This window comes from Musa acuminata, chromosome BXJ1-4, assembly GCF_036884655.1.
Source record: "Musa acuminata AAA Group cultivar baxijiao chromosome BXJ1-4, Cavendish_Baxijiao_AAA, whole genome shotgun sequence".
NCBI classification, from domain to species: Eukaryota; Viridiplantae; Streptophyta; class Magnoliopsida; order Zingiberales; family Musaceae; genus Musa; species Musa acuminata.
Genome location: NC_088330.1, coordinates 28,704,629 through 28,721,669, shown reverse-complemented (window position 1 = coordinate 28,721,669; position 17,041 = coordinate 28,704,629). Strand labels below are relative to the sequence as shown.

The following is a 17,041-nucleotide window of genomic DNA, read 5'->3' as shown; positions in this document are numbered from 1 at the left end:
AATTTTCATTATGCCCTTAGAATTAACTAATCGTTCACTTTTTTATTCAAACATAGAATAATATCTTCTATTCTTTTGTTGTGAAATTATATAATTATTGATGGAGGAGATTTTATCCTCAATCAAAGCTCGACATATTGCAGCATAGTCAGCAAAAGAGAGTGGACCCCAACCAATAATACAGCTATACAAGATAGGCTAATTTTTTTTAAAAAATATCTTTATCTATATCATAGAATATTTTCTTGGGCCAAGCCCACCATAAAAGCTCATCCACATATTGTTATTGAGGTTAGTTATCATTTTATTAGAACTTTTATTTTTTACCTCAAAACTAATTTAAGTATCGAGAGGACTAAGTCCAACACCCTTCCCACCCCCTAGAACTTTCATTACACCCTTAGAATTAACTAGTCGTTCACCTTTTTATTCAAACATGGAATAGTATCTTCAATTTATTTATTATGAAATTATATAATTATTGATGAAAGAGATATTTATCCTCAATCATAACTTGACATATAGCAGCATAGTCAACAAAAGAGAGTAGACCCCAGCCAATAATGCAACTATACAAGATAAGCTAAAAAAATTTAAAAAAAATATTTTTATGTATATCATAGAATATTTCCTTAGGCCAAGCCAACCATAAAAGCCCATCAACCTATTGTTATTGAGACTAGTTTTCATTTTACTAGAAACCCTCGTTTTTTATCTCAAAACTAATTTAAGCATCGGGAGAACTAAGTCCAATACCCTCCCCACAACCCCTTAAGAACTTTCATTATGCCCTTAGAATTAACTAATCATTCACTTTTTTTATTCAAATATGGAATCACATCTTTTATTCCTTTGTTATGAAATTATATAATTGTTGATGGAGGAGATATTTGTCCTTAATCGACATATTGCAATATAGTCAACAAAAGAGAGTAGACTCCAGCCAATAATTCAGCTATACAAGAATGGCCAAAAAATTTTAAAATAATATTTTTAGCTATATCATAGAATATTTTCTTGGGCCAAGCCCACCATAAAAGTCCATCAACCAATTGTTATTGAGGTTAGTTATCATTTTATTAGAAACTCTCATTTTTTTACTTCAAAACTAATTTAAGTATCGGGAGGACTGAGTCGAACACCCTCCCTATACCCTCTCAGAATTTTCATTACGCCCTTAGAATTAACTAGTCGTTCACATTTTTATTCAAACAACGAATAGTATTTTCTATTCATTTATTATGGAATTATATAATTATTGATGGAGGAGATATTTATCCTCAATCATATTTGGACAAACAGCAACATAGTTAGCAAAAGAGAGTGGACCCCAACCAATAATGCAGCTATATAAAAAATTTTAAAAAAATATTTTGACCTATATCATAAAATATTTCCTTAGGCTAAGCCCACCATAAAAGCCCATCAATCAATTGTTATTGGGGTTAGTTGTCATTTTATTATAAACTCTCATTTTTAACCTCAAAACTAATTTAAGCATCAAGAGAACTAAGTCCGACACCCTCCCCATACCCCCTTAGAATTTTCATTATATCGTTAGAATTAACTAATCGTTCACTTTTTTATTCAAATATAGAACAATATCTTCTATTTTTTTATGGTGAAATTATATAATTATTGATGGAGGAGATTTTATCCTCAATCAAAGCTGCAGCATAGTCAGCAAAAGAGAGTGGACCCCAACCAATAATGCAGCTATTCAAGATAGGCTAAATTTTTTTAAAAAAATATCTTTATCTATATCATAGAATATTTTCTTGGGCCAAGCCCACCATAAAAGCCCATCCACCTATTGTTATTGAGATTAGTTATCATTTTATTAGAAACTCTCATTTTTTTACTTTAAAACTAATTTAAGTATCGGGAGAACTAAGTCGAACACTCTTCCCACCCCCTAGAACTTTCATTACACCCTTAGAATTAACTAGTCGTTCACTTTTTTATTTAAATATGGAATAGTATCTTCTATTTATTTATTATGAAATTATATAATTATTAATAGAAGAGATATTTATCCTCAATCATAACTTGACATATAGCAGCATAGTCAGCAAAAGAGAGTGGACCCCAGCCAATAATGCAACTATACAAGATAGGCTAAAAAAAATTTAATATATTATATATATATATATATATATATATATATATATATATATATATCATAAAATATTTCCTTAGTGCAAGCCAACCATAAAAGCCCATCAACCTATTGTTATTGAGATTAGTTTTCATTTTACTAGAAACTCTCGTTTTTTACCTCAAAACTAATTTAAGCATTGGGAGAAATAAATCCAATACCCTCCCCACAACCCCTTAGAACTTTCATTATGCCCTTAGAATTAACTAATCATTTACTTTTTTATTCAAATATGGAATCACATCTTTTATTCCTTTTTTATGAAATTATATAATTATTGATGAAGGAGATATTTGTTCTCAATCGACATATAGCAATATAGTCAACAAAAAAGAGTAGACCCCAGCATAATTCAGCTATACAAGATTGGCTAAAAAAATTTTAAAATAATATTTTTATCTATATCATAGAATATTTTCTTGGGCCAAAAGCTTATCAACCTATTATTATTAAGGTAAGTTATCATTTTACTAGAAATTCTCTTTTTTTTTTACCTCAAAACTAATTTAAGCATCGGGAGGACTAAGTCGGACATCATCTCTACCCCCTTAGAACTTTCACTATGTTCTTAGAATTAACTAATCGTTCACTTTTTTATTCAAACATGAAATAATATCTTCTATTCCTTAACTATGAAATTATATAATTATTGATGGAGGAGATATTTATCCTCAATCATAGCTCGACATATAGCAACATAGTTAACAAAAGAGACTAGACCCCAACCAATAATGCAGCTATAAAAAAAATTAAAAAAATATTTTTACCTATGTCATAGAAGATTTTTACCTATGTCATAGAAGATTTTCTTAGAAGATTTACCTATGTTATTAGAAACTCTTATTTTTTTACCTCAAAATTAATTTAAGCATCGGAGGGATTAAGTCGGACACCATCCCATCTCTCCCTTTACCTTAGTATTTTTATAAGTTGATCATTTGACGGACATTGAGCCATCTTTTTTACCATGTCAGATTTCTTATACAAATGGACCCAAATTAAGTTGAGCTTATTTGGATGTCACTGACATGTGTATTTAAAATTTTGTGAAATCATCAATTCTATATGAAAAAATAGATACTATTTTTGACACTACCACTATTCTTTTTTACAATCACTATCTCGTATTTAAAACATATCATTTCTATACAGTTTCAACTTTTGGGATCGATTATATGTATCTTTTATCTTGGTTAACATCTATCAAAAATTATATATTCAGTTAAATAAAAAATATTAAAATTTTATTTATAGTTTATATTAAAATTTTCTTAAGTATTCCTCTATGTCTCCTCTTATCATAATTATAAAAGAATTTAAAAAAAGAAATGAACAATTTGTTGCACCCAATACTCTTAATACCAAGCAACATAATTTTATTTAAATAAATGAATCAATTTAAGCATTTTTAGAAGCTAAAAAAAGCTGTGACCTACGTGTCAATAGGATGGATTTAGGTAGTTCTATTACTACTTTATCAAAGAACGCTACTTTTCGTTTTAACAAGCAAGAGAAAAATAATAATCAAAGCAAGGAAGTAAGTGGTTTGCATTGATCACTATCCTTCGAAATATATCATCGAGTAAAGTATAGCTCACATGAAAAGTTAAGCTTCCATTTGAGTCACTATTTTTCTTTAGAATGCGTTGTAGCTGCCTATAAAAAAGATTGTCATGTCATCAAGAGATGGAAATAGAAGTTAATCATGCTTTTGTTGGCTTACTATAAGATTTGAGCCCCACTAATCCGCCACTAATCCACCAAAATTTAGCACATCTTCAAGATGTCTCTTCAAAATGTCATGGAGGAAATTAAGGCCTTCAAGAGAATTATCTTTTATTTTAGCTGGTTTAAATGATGCGGAGATATCTCATCGAAGCCCTCAAAACTACTCAAACCTATATGGATCATAGATAAGATGTAGAAATAGATAAGCTTGCAATTAATAATCTTGTCTCATCCTTATACAACTAATAAGAAGCTACATATTCAATTATATGTGATAGAGATAACTTTTTAAGGTTTTAATTTTTATTTTAATTTTCATCATAATAACCTAACAACTAATCAAAACACCTTAGGTTCTATATATGGAAGCATACTAGGAGATGGATCCGCCATCATGCATAGATAGGCAGGCTTAGGCTTGCAAGACATACCCCTATCCTAACTATAGGAAAAATGAGTATTACAATATTAATTACACTTTATGTTAAAAAGATTAATTAGGAGAGTGTTAATAAAATCAGAAGTCCTACTAAATTATGATGGGATATGATCTTAATATGTATAACGTATGGTAATATAGCTGAGATTGAGAGAAAGATGGTGATAAATCAATATTTGTTTAATAATTATTCTACATGTCTTCCTTTAATAATTATTGAGACATACCATTCTTCAAAATCTTTTGATATATTTCCCTATTTTATTTGTGGCCTTAAATCAAGTATTGAAGAAAAAATAAAGTTGATTAAAGTTAAGTTTAATAATCCAAGCCATCAAGATAAAGTAGATACAGTGAGTTAAGTGAAAACTAAATCAACTAAGAAGATATTACAAAATATTCATGTGTAAGATAAAAGATAAAACTCAAATAATACTAATAATAATAATCAATCTTATATTATTAAAAACCAAACAAAGATATTATCTTTATTGAATTTGGTATCATTAGTTCAAACTTTTAGATTGGGACAATATCCTGTCTGCATTAATTTCTTCTAGCCTTGGAGTTTGATTGATACTCCAAATACTCAATAAAAAATTCTAAGTTTTTTTAGATTTAGAATTCTGAAATAGCAAATTCTATGTTGTTTTTAGCAAAATGACATCTTTCTCTCTCTCTCTCTCTCTCTGTGTCCTCTTTTAGCTATTTCTATTATCTGCTTCGCCCCTTCTTTTCATTCGAAAGAAAACAGGAACACAAGTCTCTAGCAGCAATATCCTCTATCTAATCTTGGACAATCAATTTGCCACCAACGAAATAATCTTTAAAGAATTTTATCTGCAATTTTGCGCCGAAACAGTTGATTTCGGAGGAATTTAACACGCAAATCATCATCTGCTAGATTTGTGACAGTTCCTGCAAATCTCCAGCTCCCATGAACACCCGCAGCCAAAAATCCTTGTCGCCGCTGTCAGATGCACCGAGCAGGTCCAACTGCTCACCGATGGAGGGCGAAGGAGGGATCGCTAGTCCTGTAAAGCTCACGGAAGCCGCACGGTCATCCATCGACCACTCCTCCAACCAAAAGCTTTCATCAATCTCCGAGAATTTCTCCGAGCAAAAGCTTCCCTCTTTGCCACCGTCGCTGATCTCTCCCGACTCCGTCGATGAGTCTGTGGCACAGGATGAGAAGTCGCAAGGTGATTGTTCTGGTGACACGCTCATAAATCTGCATCCTGTGTTCTCCGAGCCTGTGTCCGGTGGCATGGTTGTAATAGGCTCCGATGACTTCTTTTTCGTCTTCTTCTTTACTGGTGTGGATGGCATGCTGGGGCTGACGAGCTTCTTCAAGTGGGTGTGCCACACGTTCTTGATCTCGTTATCAGTTCTGCCAGGTAGCTTCGTGGCAATCGCAGACCATCTATTGACAAGAGAAACATTAATCACCGCACCGCAGGAGATCTCGGTGATGAAGTACAGCAAATCTTTCTATGACGAGATCTCTTATGGATGATGGAGGGAGCTTGTCTAGCTACCTGTTCCCGTAGTCCTCATGCAATCTAATGATCGTCTCCTCTTCTTCCTTGGTGAAGTTGCCTCGTTTGATGTCAGGTCGCAGGTAGTTCACCCACCGGAGTCTGCAGCTCTTCCCACACCTCAGAAGCCCTGAGTGGTAACACAGAAGAGAAGCTTACTTACTCCAGGATTTGTTGGGATAGACGGTAGCAGTAAAAGCATATAACCAAACTCCATTCTTCAAATGCTTCTTCTTACTCACCGGCTTGTTTCGGCAGAGCTCGCCAGTTCCCATGACCGTGCTGCCGGATGTAAGCTACTAAAATCTGGTCCTCCTCCGGAGTCCATGACCCCCTCTTCAGCCCCATCTTCTCGCAGCAAGGTGCTCTCACCATGTTGCCCGGAGACTCCTCCTCCCTTCCTTCGTTCCCTGTCTCTCTCCTTATCTTCCTTTTCTTCTCTCACCGATTCAACAGGCTTTGCAGGAGAGCACGAGGCCTCTTCATCCCCCACTGCAGCTATTTATACAATAATGACAACAAATTGCCAACGTGAGAAAAGATCGGTGTATGACGATGCCACTTCTGCAGCTTCCAGGAAAGAGAGGCAGATGTGAACCGTCTTGTCCCAAGATTTGTCCACCTTACATACATCTAATCATATGCGTAGCCACCATGCGAGTAATATGAATAGACAAAAGGCATGTCTCTTTCTTGCCATACTAGTCATGGAATTGACTCACGGATTGTTAGATTGGGACAGTAAGTCCCGGGAAATCCAAGCCACCATCTGACGAACATTTCTCATGTTCATGCATCTTCTCTGAACAACATTTCTCAAAGTTTGTATTTCTCAAAGCATGATTCAATCTGATGGGTGGCAAGTCGATATAGTCCTGACTAATTAATTTGAGCCTTGTGAAGCAAAACATTTTGAGAAAATAGTATAAATTATTATAGATGTCGCTGTAAGATAACCAATCGACTTGGCTAGTCTAATCAACTTTGTATCTTACTTTGGCCCACATAGAAAACTGTTCTGTCTTCTTTTCATATCACAAAATAATATATGGTAAAAGATTTCGGCTGAAATCTTAGTGGTAGAAAATCCATGCTGCATATTTTATGTCTTTTTTATGATCTCCGAGGCAGCTATGCGTAGTAGCAAACAAAAGAACTTATCCTGGTGGGAAGGGGCTTCTGCCACGTGGGTCATTCCATTATATTATACACCTTATAAACCTCACACGATGGTCAAATGTTCATACTGTGATAGTTCTGAATTGGCATCAGTACGGCGGCTTACTGTTGCTAATATTAACGAAAACCATAATTAACATCCGATGAATGATAATGATGCATGATTTTTTTATAATTATTCTGCAAATTAACTCCTATTTTAATTCAACGATTCTTAACTACTTACGTCATCTTTGACTATGTATAAGAAAAATATTATTTTTTTATCATTCTTAAATACTCTATATTATTATTGACTTGAGCATTCGAGGGATATTTTGTTACGTAAGTTCGTATGATTATATTTTGTTTTAGTTAAATTGGTCCGACAATCAAAATCGAAGATAACTATTTTTTTTTCTTTGATAATTAGATAATCAATATTTCAATAATGAAAACATTTGCTTGTTGTCAAAGCAAAGACCCCAAAAGTAAAAAATCAAAACCTAAGACAGCGATAGCATTTGCTTGTTGTCATCATCATCAGTGACCAAGTAAGCCTAATTAACTAAGAATTTTCTTTACATAAATGGATATAATATTAATTTGTGGTGGAGATTGCTCATCAGTGTCGTTCTTGGCAACTCGTGCTTCCAAAGTCTCTCCGTAGACCCACCCAGCGTCGGGCGTCAGATGAACGCCGATAAGTCAATTCATTGCACCTCATGCATGGTCGACAAAAGCTAGCAGCACTCGACGGCTATGATTCACTCCCAAACGTATCACAGTCTGATTTCTGATGAGGAATACGAATTCTGAGAAAAATATTTCGGTAATTGCGCGCGTGCAAGTACGACTGCACGTTCAAGCGGTCAACTGCACGTGGGGTTTCTTTATCCGGTCTTTGCCTTCACGTTTGGCTGAGCTCTAATTCATTTATTAGAGGAAGAATGGCCATTATGGTCAAACAATTCAAGTCACTTGGCGACAAATCAATACAACAAAAGCCTCCACAGTCGCCCGTTTTAGTCAAACCTGTATTATGGATTGTTGACTGATATCTGTACGAAACCAATGGATCAGTAGTAATGGATGACTTCGTTGAACAAAAAGGAAAGGGAGCCATCATCATTTCATTTGCGAAAGTTGACTATTAAGAAATCATAAACCTTTATTTTTATGATTTTATTGGATGAAGAATAGCCATTTAATGTAAATGTTTTCGCATTGGGCTTCCTAGAATGATTAATACGATGAAACCATGATTTTTCATGTGTTGGTAATGGTCATGAATTCACATTGGAGTACCTATGGAATTAGGATGGCAATGTGTTGGTAGGTAAATTGGGTAACTTTTTTTCTTTGTGAAAAGATCATGAACTTGCATTATGTTGTATTAATCGATATCCAATATTTTTTAGTTACTTAGTAAATAATTATGCATTTCCACTCCTTGTTTGTTGTTTTGGTTGATATCGAGTTGCATCGTCTACGTATAACATAGAAAAGATTATCGAAGACAATATCTTAGGATCAAATCTCATCGTGACTTCACATATCGGAATAACTTGTTTGAAATAGAACTTTGAGATAAATAAAAATTCAAAAATGCTCCAATGTTAGTTACTATCTTCGATATATTCATGCAGTCAGCAATGCAACATTTTTCGAAAGCTATAAAAGTTATAATATAATAGATTGCAACCATCTATTTTGTACATCTCGATCAATTGGAAACTTTGGTTTTTAGAATATCACATGGGCCAAATTTCTCTTGCATTAATAATCATCAATCACATATTTAATTTCATCATAATCGTAAGCTAAAAATAATATAATATAATAAATTATTCAATTATTTACACATAAAATAAATTCGATAATTAACTTAGTTCTTTGTGGGATTATTTTGTATTTGAAAATACGAAGATGTTATTAGCTTTACACACTAATGTATTAAAAATTGGTGTAGTTATTTAGGGGAACATAATTCATAAGCTACTTCAACTATCGAATGACCATAATTTTTTAATATAATGATAACATAAATAAACAAACTATGTTTTGGTGTTTGGTAGATTCTACTCAAGAATTTAGCACGGACTTGGTTTTAGATAATGGAAATATTTGCTCCATCGTTGTAAGTTCTCCAAAATTTTCTTTTGTAGTGGCTGTTTTCTTGGATCATTGAATACAAATTCCATGTTCATGTTTTGTAAATTACTTTGTTGACGTGATCTTAATAAAATCTATTTTTCTACGGGACAAAAGGTGCAATCATGATATTAACTCATAAAACAACATAACCAAGACTTAGGTACATTAAGATTAAAGGCAGGCAAACATGGCAATCCAATATTTAAATACTTGTTAGTATTTAAATAAATGTCATGTTTAAGATTTTATGCTGCAAAAACTAGCAATACATTGCAAAATTGTGATTAGAGATTTTAGAGATTCATATCAAAGGAGAATATGTTTGGGTATGTTAATAACATTCACTATTTTGAATAGCAACGCGAAATGAGACCAGTTATTCTTTAACCACATGTTTTAACATCAAGTTGTAAAGACTATATATATATATATATATACACACCATTTGTCGATAACTGATAGTTAATTAGGGAAAATTACATTCTTAGAAATATATTTTCAAGCTTGAAGTTAATTATTTTAAAATATATTCAATACAACTAGAATGATATTTGAAAAAGGTAGATCGATATTTTTATAAATCATATACGCATTTAATAGATTTTTTTTCTTTTTTTTGCAAAGCGTATATGATGAACGTTGCTAACAATAATCAAAGACTTTACAAGTTGAGTTCACTATCATCTTCTATTAAATATATGATTAATTATGAAGTCACCTTACACAATTACTTATCTTTCAAAGTTAATTAATTTTATAAAATTAATAATGCCGTTACAACGAGATGATCTACCAACACAGCTCATAAAAATGTACTTTGGCCATCCTACTTCTATTTTATAAGAAACATCTACAATATGGATAATTCGAATTAAGGTGATTCCAAAACCTAAAGCCACCTATGGATTCAAATATGGACAACACAATGAACTATCGATGAAGTTAATTTAGCAAAGATGAAAGTTCTAAAGTTAGGCAAGACGCGGCGGTAAGAAAAAATGAGTGGAATCATCTCAGTTGTTTTATATAATGGAGACTCATTTATTGTATTAATAAGGGCTTCTAAATTACAGTATAGTTAGTAACTTAGGATAGAAAAAGGTTTGATAAAAAATAAGCAAAAAAACAATATTTCTCTTTAACTATGTGAGAACAGTGTCTTTATCAAATGTATGTATATATATACCTATTTATTAAAATAATAAATAAGTTGGAAATGGAGAGAATAAAACACAGAAACAAAACACACATGCCTCTTAATATCTTAACTTGCATGTCACAATATCGATAAGAATTAAATTGGATATAGTGTTTCATCATGTTTATTCTTATAATGTCTGTTCCAGTATCTCGTCTTTTTTATAATTACGTCCAATCTTGATAGAAAAAAATGTGCAAGAGATATTCCTCTTCTAAAAGGTGTTCTATGAAAATAATATTTTTTTTTTGTGAGGCACACAACGATATTCCAAGAAGAGTTGTGAAGAAGAAAGGATCCATGGCTATTACCAACTCAAGAAAATATTCATTCAAAAATCAATCAACACCGTATTAAAAGGATATGCTCATTTTAACGAACAATTTCAGACCATCCAAAAAGTAAGAGCATGTGAAAAAGGATACAACTCACATCTTATAAAAATATACATGAAGCTTGATGCTATAATTCAAATTAAGCCTTTGGCATAGACTATAATAGACAAAGAAACATAATAGCGATTATATTACTAGCCAATCATCAATAAACTAACATTTGTTTTCTCAAAGGTACTATTTAACGTTAATACTCAAAAGAGATTATCATAACAGATTTAATTAGCTAATTGGTTTATCAACTTCATTTGAGAGTGCTATCTAACTTGCCCAAATACTACTAGCTTTAATATCAAATGTAATGATCCGAGCTTGATAAATTAATTAGCCTATCAGCTTCTCAAAATGTTTAAACTAAGTTGATAGTAATGTACTCATCCGACCTTTATAAGCTAATCTTAATTTTATCCATTTTCGATGACTTATAAAGGTTTGATAAGTATACTAATATCGACTTTAGCTTAAACATTTTAACCAGTAGTTTAGAGTTTTACTGTTTGACCTAATAAAACACTAAACCCAACAGAACTGACCTAATATTTGAGCATGATGAGAGAACCCAAGTAGAAAAAGATCATCCGTGGATGGAACACTCATGACAATGTGAAGCCACCACTATGCTATGCTGATATGCATGATACTAATGTTTAATCTAGGTCTTGACAAAGATATCAAGCTCTTTGACTAGAGAAAACTATAACACCTCATGACTTCTTAGAGTATGATGAGTGGCGAAAACTAGTGGTGACTGAAATTTAGTTCAAACAAACCTATCAAACCCACGAATCGTGACAGAAATGTTCATATTACTGTCGACACTAGTGGTGACTCCACAAGCAAGTTGTGGCAAACCTACTGTTTCTTGGATTGCCTGATTGATTTGTTGGATACTGCTAAATTTTGACAAAATTCAGTCCTATTCTTTATGTAGCAAACCTACGATATTCTATCTCTATGAATAGAGATCACCTCCTAGTAAATCAAATCAATCTTCCAGAGCTTAATTTGATAAAATGCTACAAGTGAAGGAGTAATTAAGACTATTGGGAAAATTCTTGAGGAACTCCAAACTAAAAATCTCATTTTGTTATTACTCTAGCTAACCTTCTCCACTCATATCTAGAAATATGTTTTTCTCTGACACTACAAACCTGCAAGCTTTGAGTCAATGAAAATTGAAATAAGGTCTACTTAAGCTTGTTAAAAAGATGGGATATCCCTAAGCTTTGAATTGGTTCCTTAGCCTATGAAAAAGTTCTAGAAGATAGTATTAAAGTCTAAAGTGGAAACCAATAAGAAGAATTTTGAGCGGGGCAGTCTCCAGGCTCATTGGGTATCTTGAGGATGCATCTGTGATTCAGGTGAACTGTAGTCGTTTGCCAAAATCAAAATAGCAAATTGTGAAAACAGTTTAATCACAATTAAGTTGCATCAGTTTCCACAACACAACAGAATACAATGGTGTTCAGCTACTACTTTGGTCTATTGCATTTGAAGAGAGTAGACCTGGAGTATAGCTTTTGGTTCTCTCAATGTAAAAATCGTCTCAGGAAGACATAAGAGTTCAGATATACTGATTAGATGGAAAATCGATGTGATGGTTTACAGGGTTTCAGGGTTTCAAAATGGGAAGACTAAAATATGAAGAAAAGGGTAATTTTGGATAACCAATGCTATGTGGGAGAAGAATAGTATATAATGGATGGTGATTTGAAGGAAATATTTGAACTACCCAATGAGTCTAGAGACTGCTCTAGTTTGTCTCAGAAAGAATTACTCAAGATTTAATCTTATTGGTTTAATTCTTCTCTCCACTCCAAAAGATGCCAAGTTCTATCTCAAACTTCTAAAACACAACATGAAACCCCGACAAACCAGATTTTTTATTTTCCTGTTTTCATTTTTGGAATGTTTTGTCTGTATTTTGGTTTATGCCAGGGACCAAATGGGAATAGTTGAGGCTCTATTTATGTGAAAGCAAGCTGAACTAGCTACAGAAGTTACAACCATCTTCTCCGATAAATAGTTGCATATACCATCAGAGACATAACAAGAAGAACTCACTCCTACAAAAGACTCCTGTTAGCAAAAAATACAAGAAATTCAAGTATGCAAACAACCACTGGAACAAAACACAGCAGTCATAGGAATGAAGCCTCATCAAAAAAAAAAAAAAGAGAGAATATATAAATAGGATAAGATTCATCAATAAAGACTGTTAGGCTCCAATTATGACAAGGACTCTACCAGCAATTTGGAAAAGTTGTTGCTAGATCATTAGCCATTTCTCTGATATCAGCAGCAATATGATGAAAACTTGATGCTAAACCAAATCCTAGTACTGTGAATAGATCATATCTAGTTGCCAAAGCAAAAATCAACACTGTAATACAGTGTTAAGAAATGCAGGAACACATGCACACACAGAAATAATTAACAATGTTCACAGCAACAAGCCGTGGATCCTAATTATTTGGCATTCAGCTAGATGTATCTCTTCTTATGGTTTCTAGTAACATCAGATCCCTCCGCATGGTAATATCTTCTTATATCACTAACTCTAATTATACCAGTTTCCTGATTTCAAACTCATCTCACCTAACTGATGAATCCGTGTATGTTCTTCAGAAATGTTTAAACCAGCATTTAATCATTGATCAAAGCTATTCCTCAGTTTCCATTAACATAAGTGTTTCTTGTTCTCTCTTTTCAATGGACTCCACACATGCATCTCAATCACTCATCCAAATGAAACTTTTTGTTCATATGCCACAAAGCCATCTCAGCTCTTCCAAATATGGTTACACTTCGGGATACATTGTTCCATGGGATGCCAACAAATTAAACCATAAGAATCAGTAGGCAAGGTTCACAAGATCAGGACTGGTATAGGTTCAGGTCAGCTAAGTCAGTGTGATACTTGATTTCTCGGAAATGACAAACAATCAGTCAAAATCAGCCAAGATAAGCCATATTCAGCTCGAGATTGTTCAATTTCGTGACCATGGAAAATCAGGGATCAGGTTTAACCAATCCTACATGGATCAGCCAGGGATCATTATTGGCCAACAATCCTTATAAGTTTCTGTATTAGCGTATGCATATCTGATACATATTCCACAAATAATTTTCAAGTTGATATTTTCAGCTAGCAGTAGTAAAAAGCTATTGATGCGAAAACACATTGAAATTGAATTTTCAATATATGAAAGTTTTTATGAAGGAAGGACTAGATCAGCCACAGAAAAGTTAAACCCTGTTCAAGTTTAACTTGGAAGAAAATGCTCCAAAAGCTAATTAATAGGCCTAAGAATTTTCTATAGCATTAGTTTAATTCCTCTAGCAAGTACTTGTTCGCCTAAGTATTTTCTATAGCATAGGTTTAATTCCTCTAGCAAGTACTTGTTCATTCTTCTAACACCTAAATGAACACACCACATTTACCAGCTCTGAATTCAGACAATGCATCAAAAAGATATCTGTGATATAAAGAATTGTACAATCCTAAAAGAATCATCAATAGCAGTAGGAAGGAGGAGCAAAACAAGAATATATCCAACAACCAAAGATAAGTTGAAGTACTCCACACAAACATAATCATCTGAAGACTCTGACACATAATAGAGTTCAAACACTAACATCATCCGAAAATTATAATTCAAGTAAAAAAACAAGCATAATTATTTCCTTTAGCATGAAGGAAACTTCCAAGATTACCTCGGCCACAAGCTTTTCACTCTCCAGAAGCGGAAGCCGATGCTGAAGCAGAAGCAGAAGATGCGGAAGCATATGCACCCGCAGCGGCTGGGGGCTTCACCTCCCCAGAGCAACAGCCGCCTCCATGATGATGATGGTGGTGGTGGTGATGAGCTTGCCCGTGGCCGTGGCTGTGGCCGTGGCTGTGGCCATGGGGACGGCCCTTGAGCTGCTTGCGCATGTCATAGGCGTCCTCTCCGTCGGCGTAGTACTTGGCCTCGACGTCGTGGATGCGGTAGCCTAGAGTGGAGGTGTAGAGGGTAAACGCGGCGCGGTTGCTACGTCGGACGTGGAGGGAGACGTACTCGGCGCCGAAGACGGACTCCATAGCGTTCTGGGCGGCGGTCATGAGCTTGGTGGCGAGGCCGAGCTTGCGGTGGGTGCGGAGAACAGCAAGGGAGGTGATGTGGCCATGGCAGGGCTCGGAGGTGTCCTCCTCCATTTTGGCGAGAACGTATCCGACGATCTGGCCGCCGTAGTCCTCCGCCACAAAGAGCAGCTGCGGCCAGGAAAGGATGTGGTACAGGTAGTACTTCATCTGGTAGTTCTCCGGCAGGCACAGCAGGTTGCAAGCCTGCATCGCTAGCAGATCCTCCACCGTCGCCTGCCGTATACACACCATCTTCTTCTTTGTATTGAGGATCCGATCAATCGATCGATCAGCCGGCCGACCTAAGGATCGAGATACCCTCCGCCCCTCTTTCTCTGACTCAGACGATAGGGTTTGAAGGAACCGACGGGTTTGATGCACCACTTTTTCACAGCTACCGCTCGGGTTGGGCTTCGGCCCATTATATATATAATATAAATTCTTGAAAAACAATTTTAAAATTTAAAATTTCCTAACAACACGGAAAAAAAATTTATAGAGCATCCGTTTTCTAAAAATATGAAAATCCATTCTGCCCATCAACCATCGCCCTCCACCCATCCCCTAACCGTGTCGTCCCACTCCATCGCGTTGGTCGCCCCGTACAACGAACCCACCCAGTAACAGAGGAGTAGCGACCACTATCACAACCCGTTGAACCAGTGATGGAGCGGCCCTCATCGCCCTTACACGAGCAAGGGAATGAGCAGTGTTGTGAGGCACCTCTACGACTAGCGACAGGCCTCGCGCGAGTAAGGGCGCAAGTGACATCAGTGACCCATGTCGCCCTTGCACAGGCCAGGGCACAGGCAACAACCACGGTGAGGGTTAGCGGTCCGACGGGGGCTATGTAACCTCCTATCCCTTGTCAACGTTGTCTCCTCGTGCCCCCTCCTTGCCGTTGGTTGTGAGCAAGAAAGGAGGTTACATAGCCCCCAGGGCTAGCAAGGTGGAAGGGGGCCGCTAGTAAGGCGAAGGCACAACCAGGGCTAGCAAAGGCAGAGGTGCGACTTAGGTTGGGGTAGAAATTTTTCAAAATGAGGAGAGCACAATTATCCTTTCACATGGTCAGAGGCTCTCTATGGGGATTTTCAAACTTGGGATGCTCTATAGGATTCTTTGGTAAAGAAAGTTAGTTCTGTTCTTGCGGAAGACGAAAGTACTATTTGACTTCGGGCGTAAAAAGCAAGGAAAGGACTATTTCCCATTTGAGATAAGAATTAGAGCTATCAGAGGAGTTGACCCCGGCTTTCTTGAGTAGTGGTGAGGATCCAGGCGCTTTCGGGTTCGGGTAAGAATTAATTCCATTTGAAGCACTGAGTGAATGAGAAACTCCTAGTCGTCATGAAGAAGAAGAAGTAGTGTGGTATAGTCAGCGGTGGCGCAAGTGGAGTTCAACAATCAAGAGAACCATCAAGGTAACCATCAACTTTTGTCCTGGAATCTCTTTCTGTTCGAGGTGAGGAGTGCGGTTTTTCAAGATTTGAATAAGAAGCTGGAGAAGGATTCGTTCAGAGTGTTGTCTACTTGTTCTGTTGAAGGAGAATCAGAAAGTATAGATTTTGAAGCCCTAAGTGAATGAGTAGAGTCTCGTATAAATTAAGTAATTAGAGAATTAGAGGAATCAACAAGATCAGGATCTGGGGCCAAAGCCGAATCGAAAGATGAAATAAAAGGTTGATAAGGCGCAAAGGGAAAGTGAGCTTCTCAATTTATTCTTATATAAGGGTGTGCATAAGTAAACAAGTCAAGTTTCGTTTTCACACCGAGGAGAGGTTGAGTGCGGTGTTGCGGTTCAATGATTCAAGGAAGAATTTTATTTACATGGGATCTATACCAAGTGCAAGATAAGAGAGATATTCAATTCAAAGGTAAGCTAAACCCGTTGTTTACTCTTTTCTATTATATGTATATGTGCGAGGTAGATGATTAACGTTCATTGTGGATGAGTTTATAAGAAAAAGTGAGCAGTGCAGGTGCAGGCGCTAACAGAGTGTAAATTCCTTGATTATATGCAAAAGAGGGATAATCTTTTGTTTGACCTGACAGCGGAAATTCAATTAACCCAGTTCCAGTTCTAGTTGTTGGAGCAGAAGAAAGATCTGTAGGATCAAGAAATGAGGTTTCTGTTTGACTTTAGACTT

The 17,041-nt window shown here is 35.4% G+C and overlaps 2 protein-coding genes across 2 annotated transcripts; both read right to left on the bottom strand.

The window, feature by feature from the left end:
* Window positions 1-4,893: 4,893 nt before the first annotated feature.
* Window positions 4,894-6,340, bottom strand: LOC135651736 (transcription factor MYB30-like). The gene is made up of 3 exons (XM_065172128.1): window positions 6,106-6,340; window positions 5,864-5,993; window positions 4,894-5,748 (listed from the first exon to the last, which is right to left on the bottom strand). Exons 1-3 carry the CDS (start codon window positions 6,236-6,238, stop codon window positions 5,226-5,228), a joined length of 786 nt encoding a protein of 261 aa, XP_065028200.1. The 5' UTR covers window positions 6,239-6,340; the 3' UTR covers window positions 4,894-5,225.
* A 7,983-nt stretch (window positions 6,341-14,323) lies between these two features.
* On the bottom strand, window positions 14,324-15,289 carry LOC103981934 (N-terminal acetyltransferase A complex catalytic subunit NAA10-like). The gene has a single exon (XM_009398702.3). The coding sequence runs from the start codon at window positions 15,147-15,149 to the stop codon at window positions 14,505-14,507; it is 645 nt and encodes a 214-aa protein (XP_009396977.1). The 5' UTR covers window positions 15,150-15,289; the 3' UTR covers window positions 14,324-14,504.
* Between the last annotated feature and the right edge of the window lie 1,752 nt (window positions 15,290-17,041).

Excerpts from the sequence above, each read along its gene's own strand:
- LOC103981934 (XM_009398702.3), bottom strand. The coding sequence starts at position 15,149 with ATGGTGTGTATACGGCAGGCGACGGTGGAGGATCTGCTAGCGATGCAG.
- LOC135651736 (XM_065172128.1), bottom strand. The coding sequence starts at position 6,238 with ATGGTGAGAGCACCTTGCTGCGAGAAGATGGGGCTGAAGAGGGGGTCA. Across the intron at positions 5,994-6,105 it reads AGCTCTGCCGAAACAAGCCG|GGCTTCTGAGGTGTGGGAAG; the intron begins GTGAGTAAGAAG and ends GTTACCACTCAG. Across the intron at positions 5,749-5,863 it reads CATGAGGACTACGGGAACAG|ATGGTCTGCGATTGCCACGA; the intron begins GTAGCTAGACAA and ends TCTTGTCAATAG.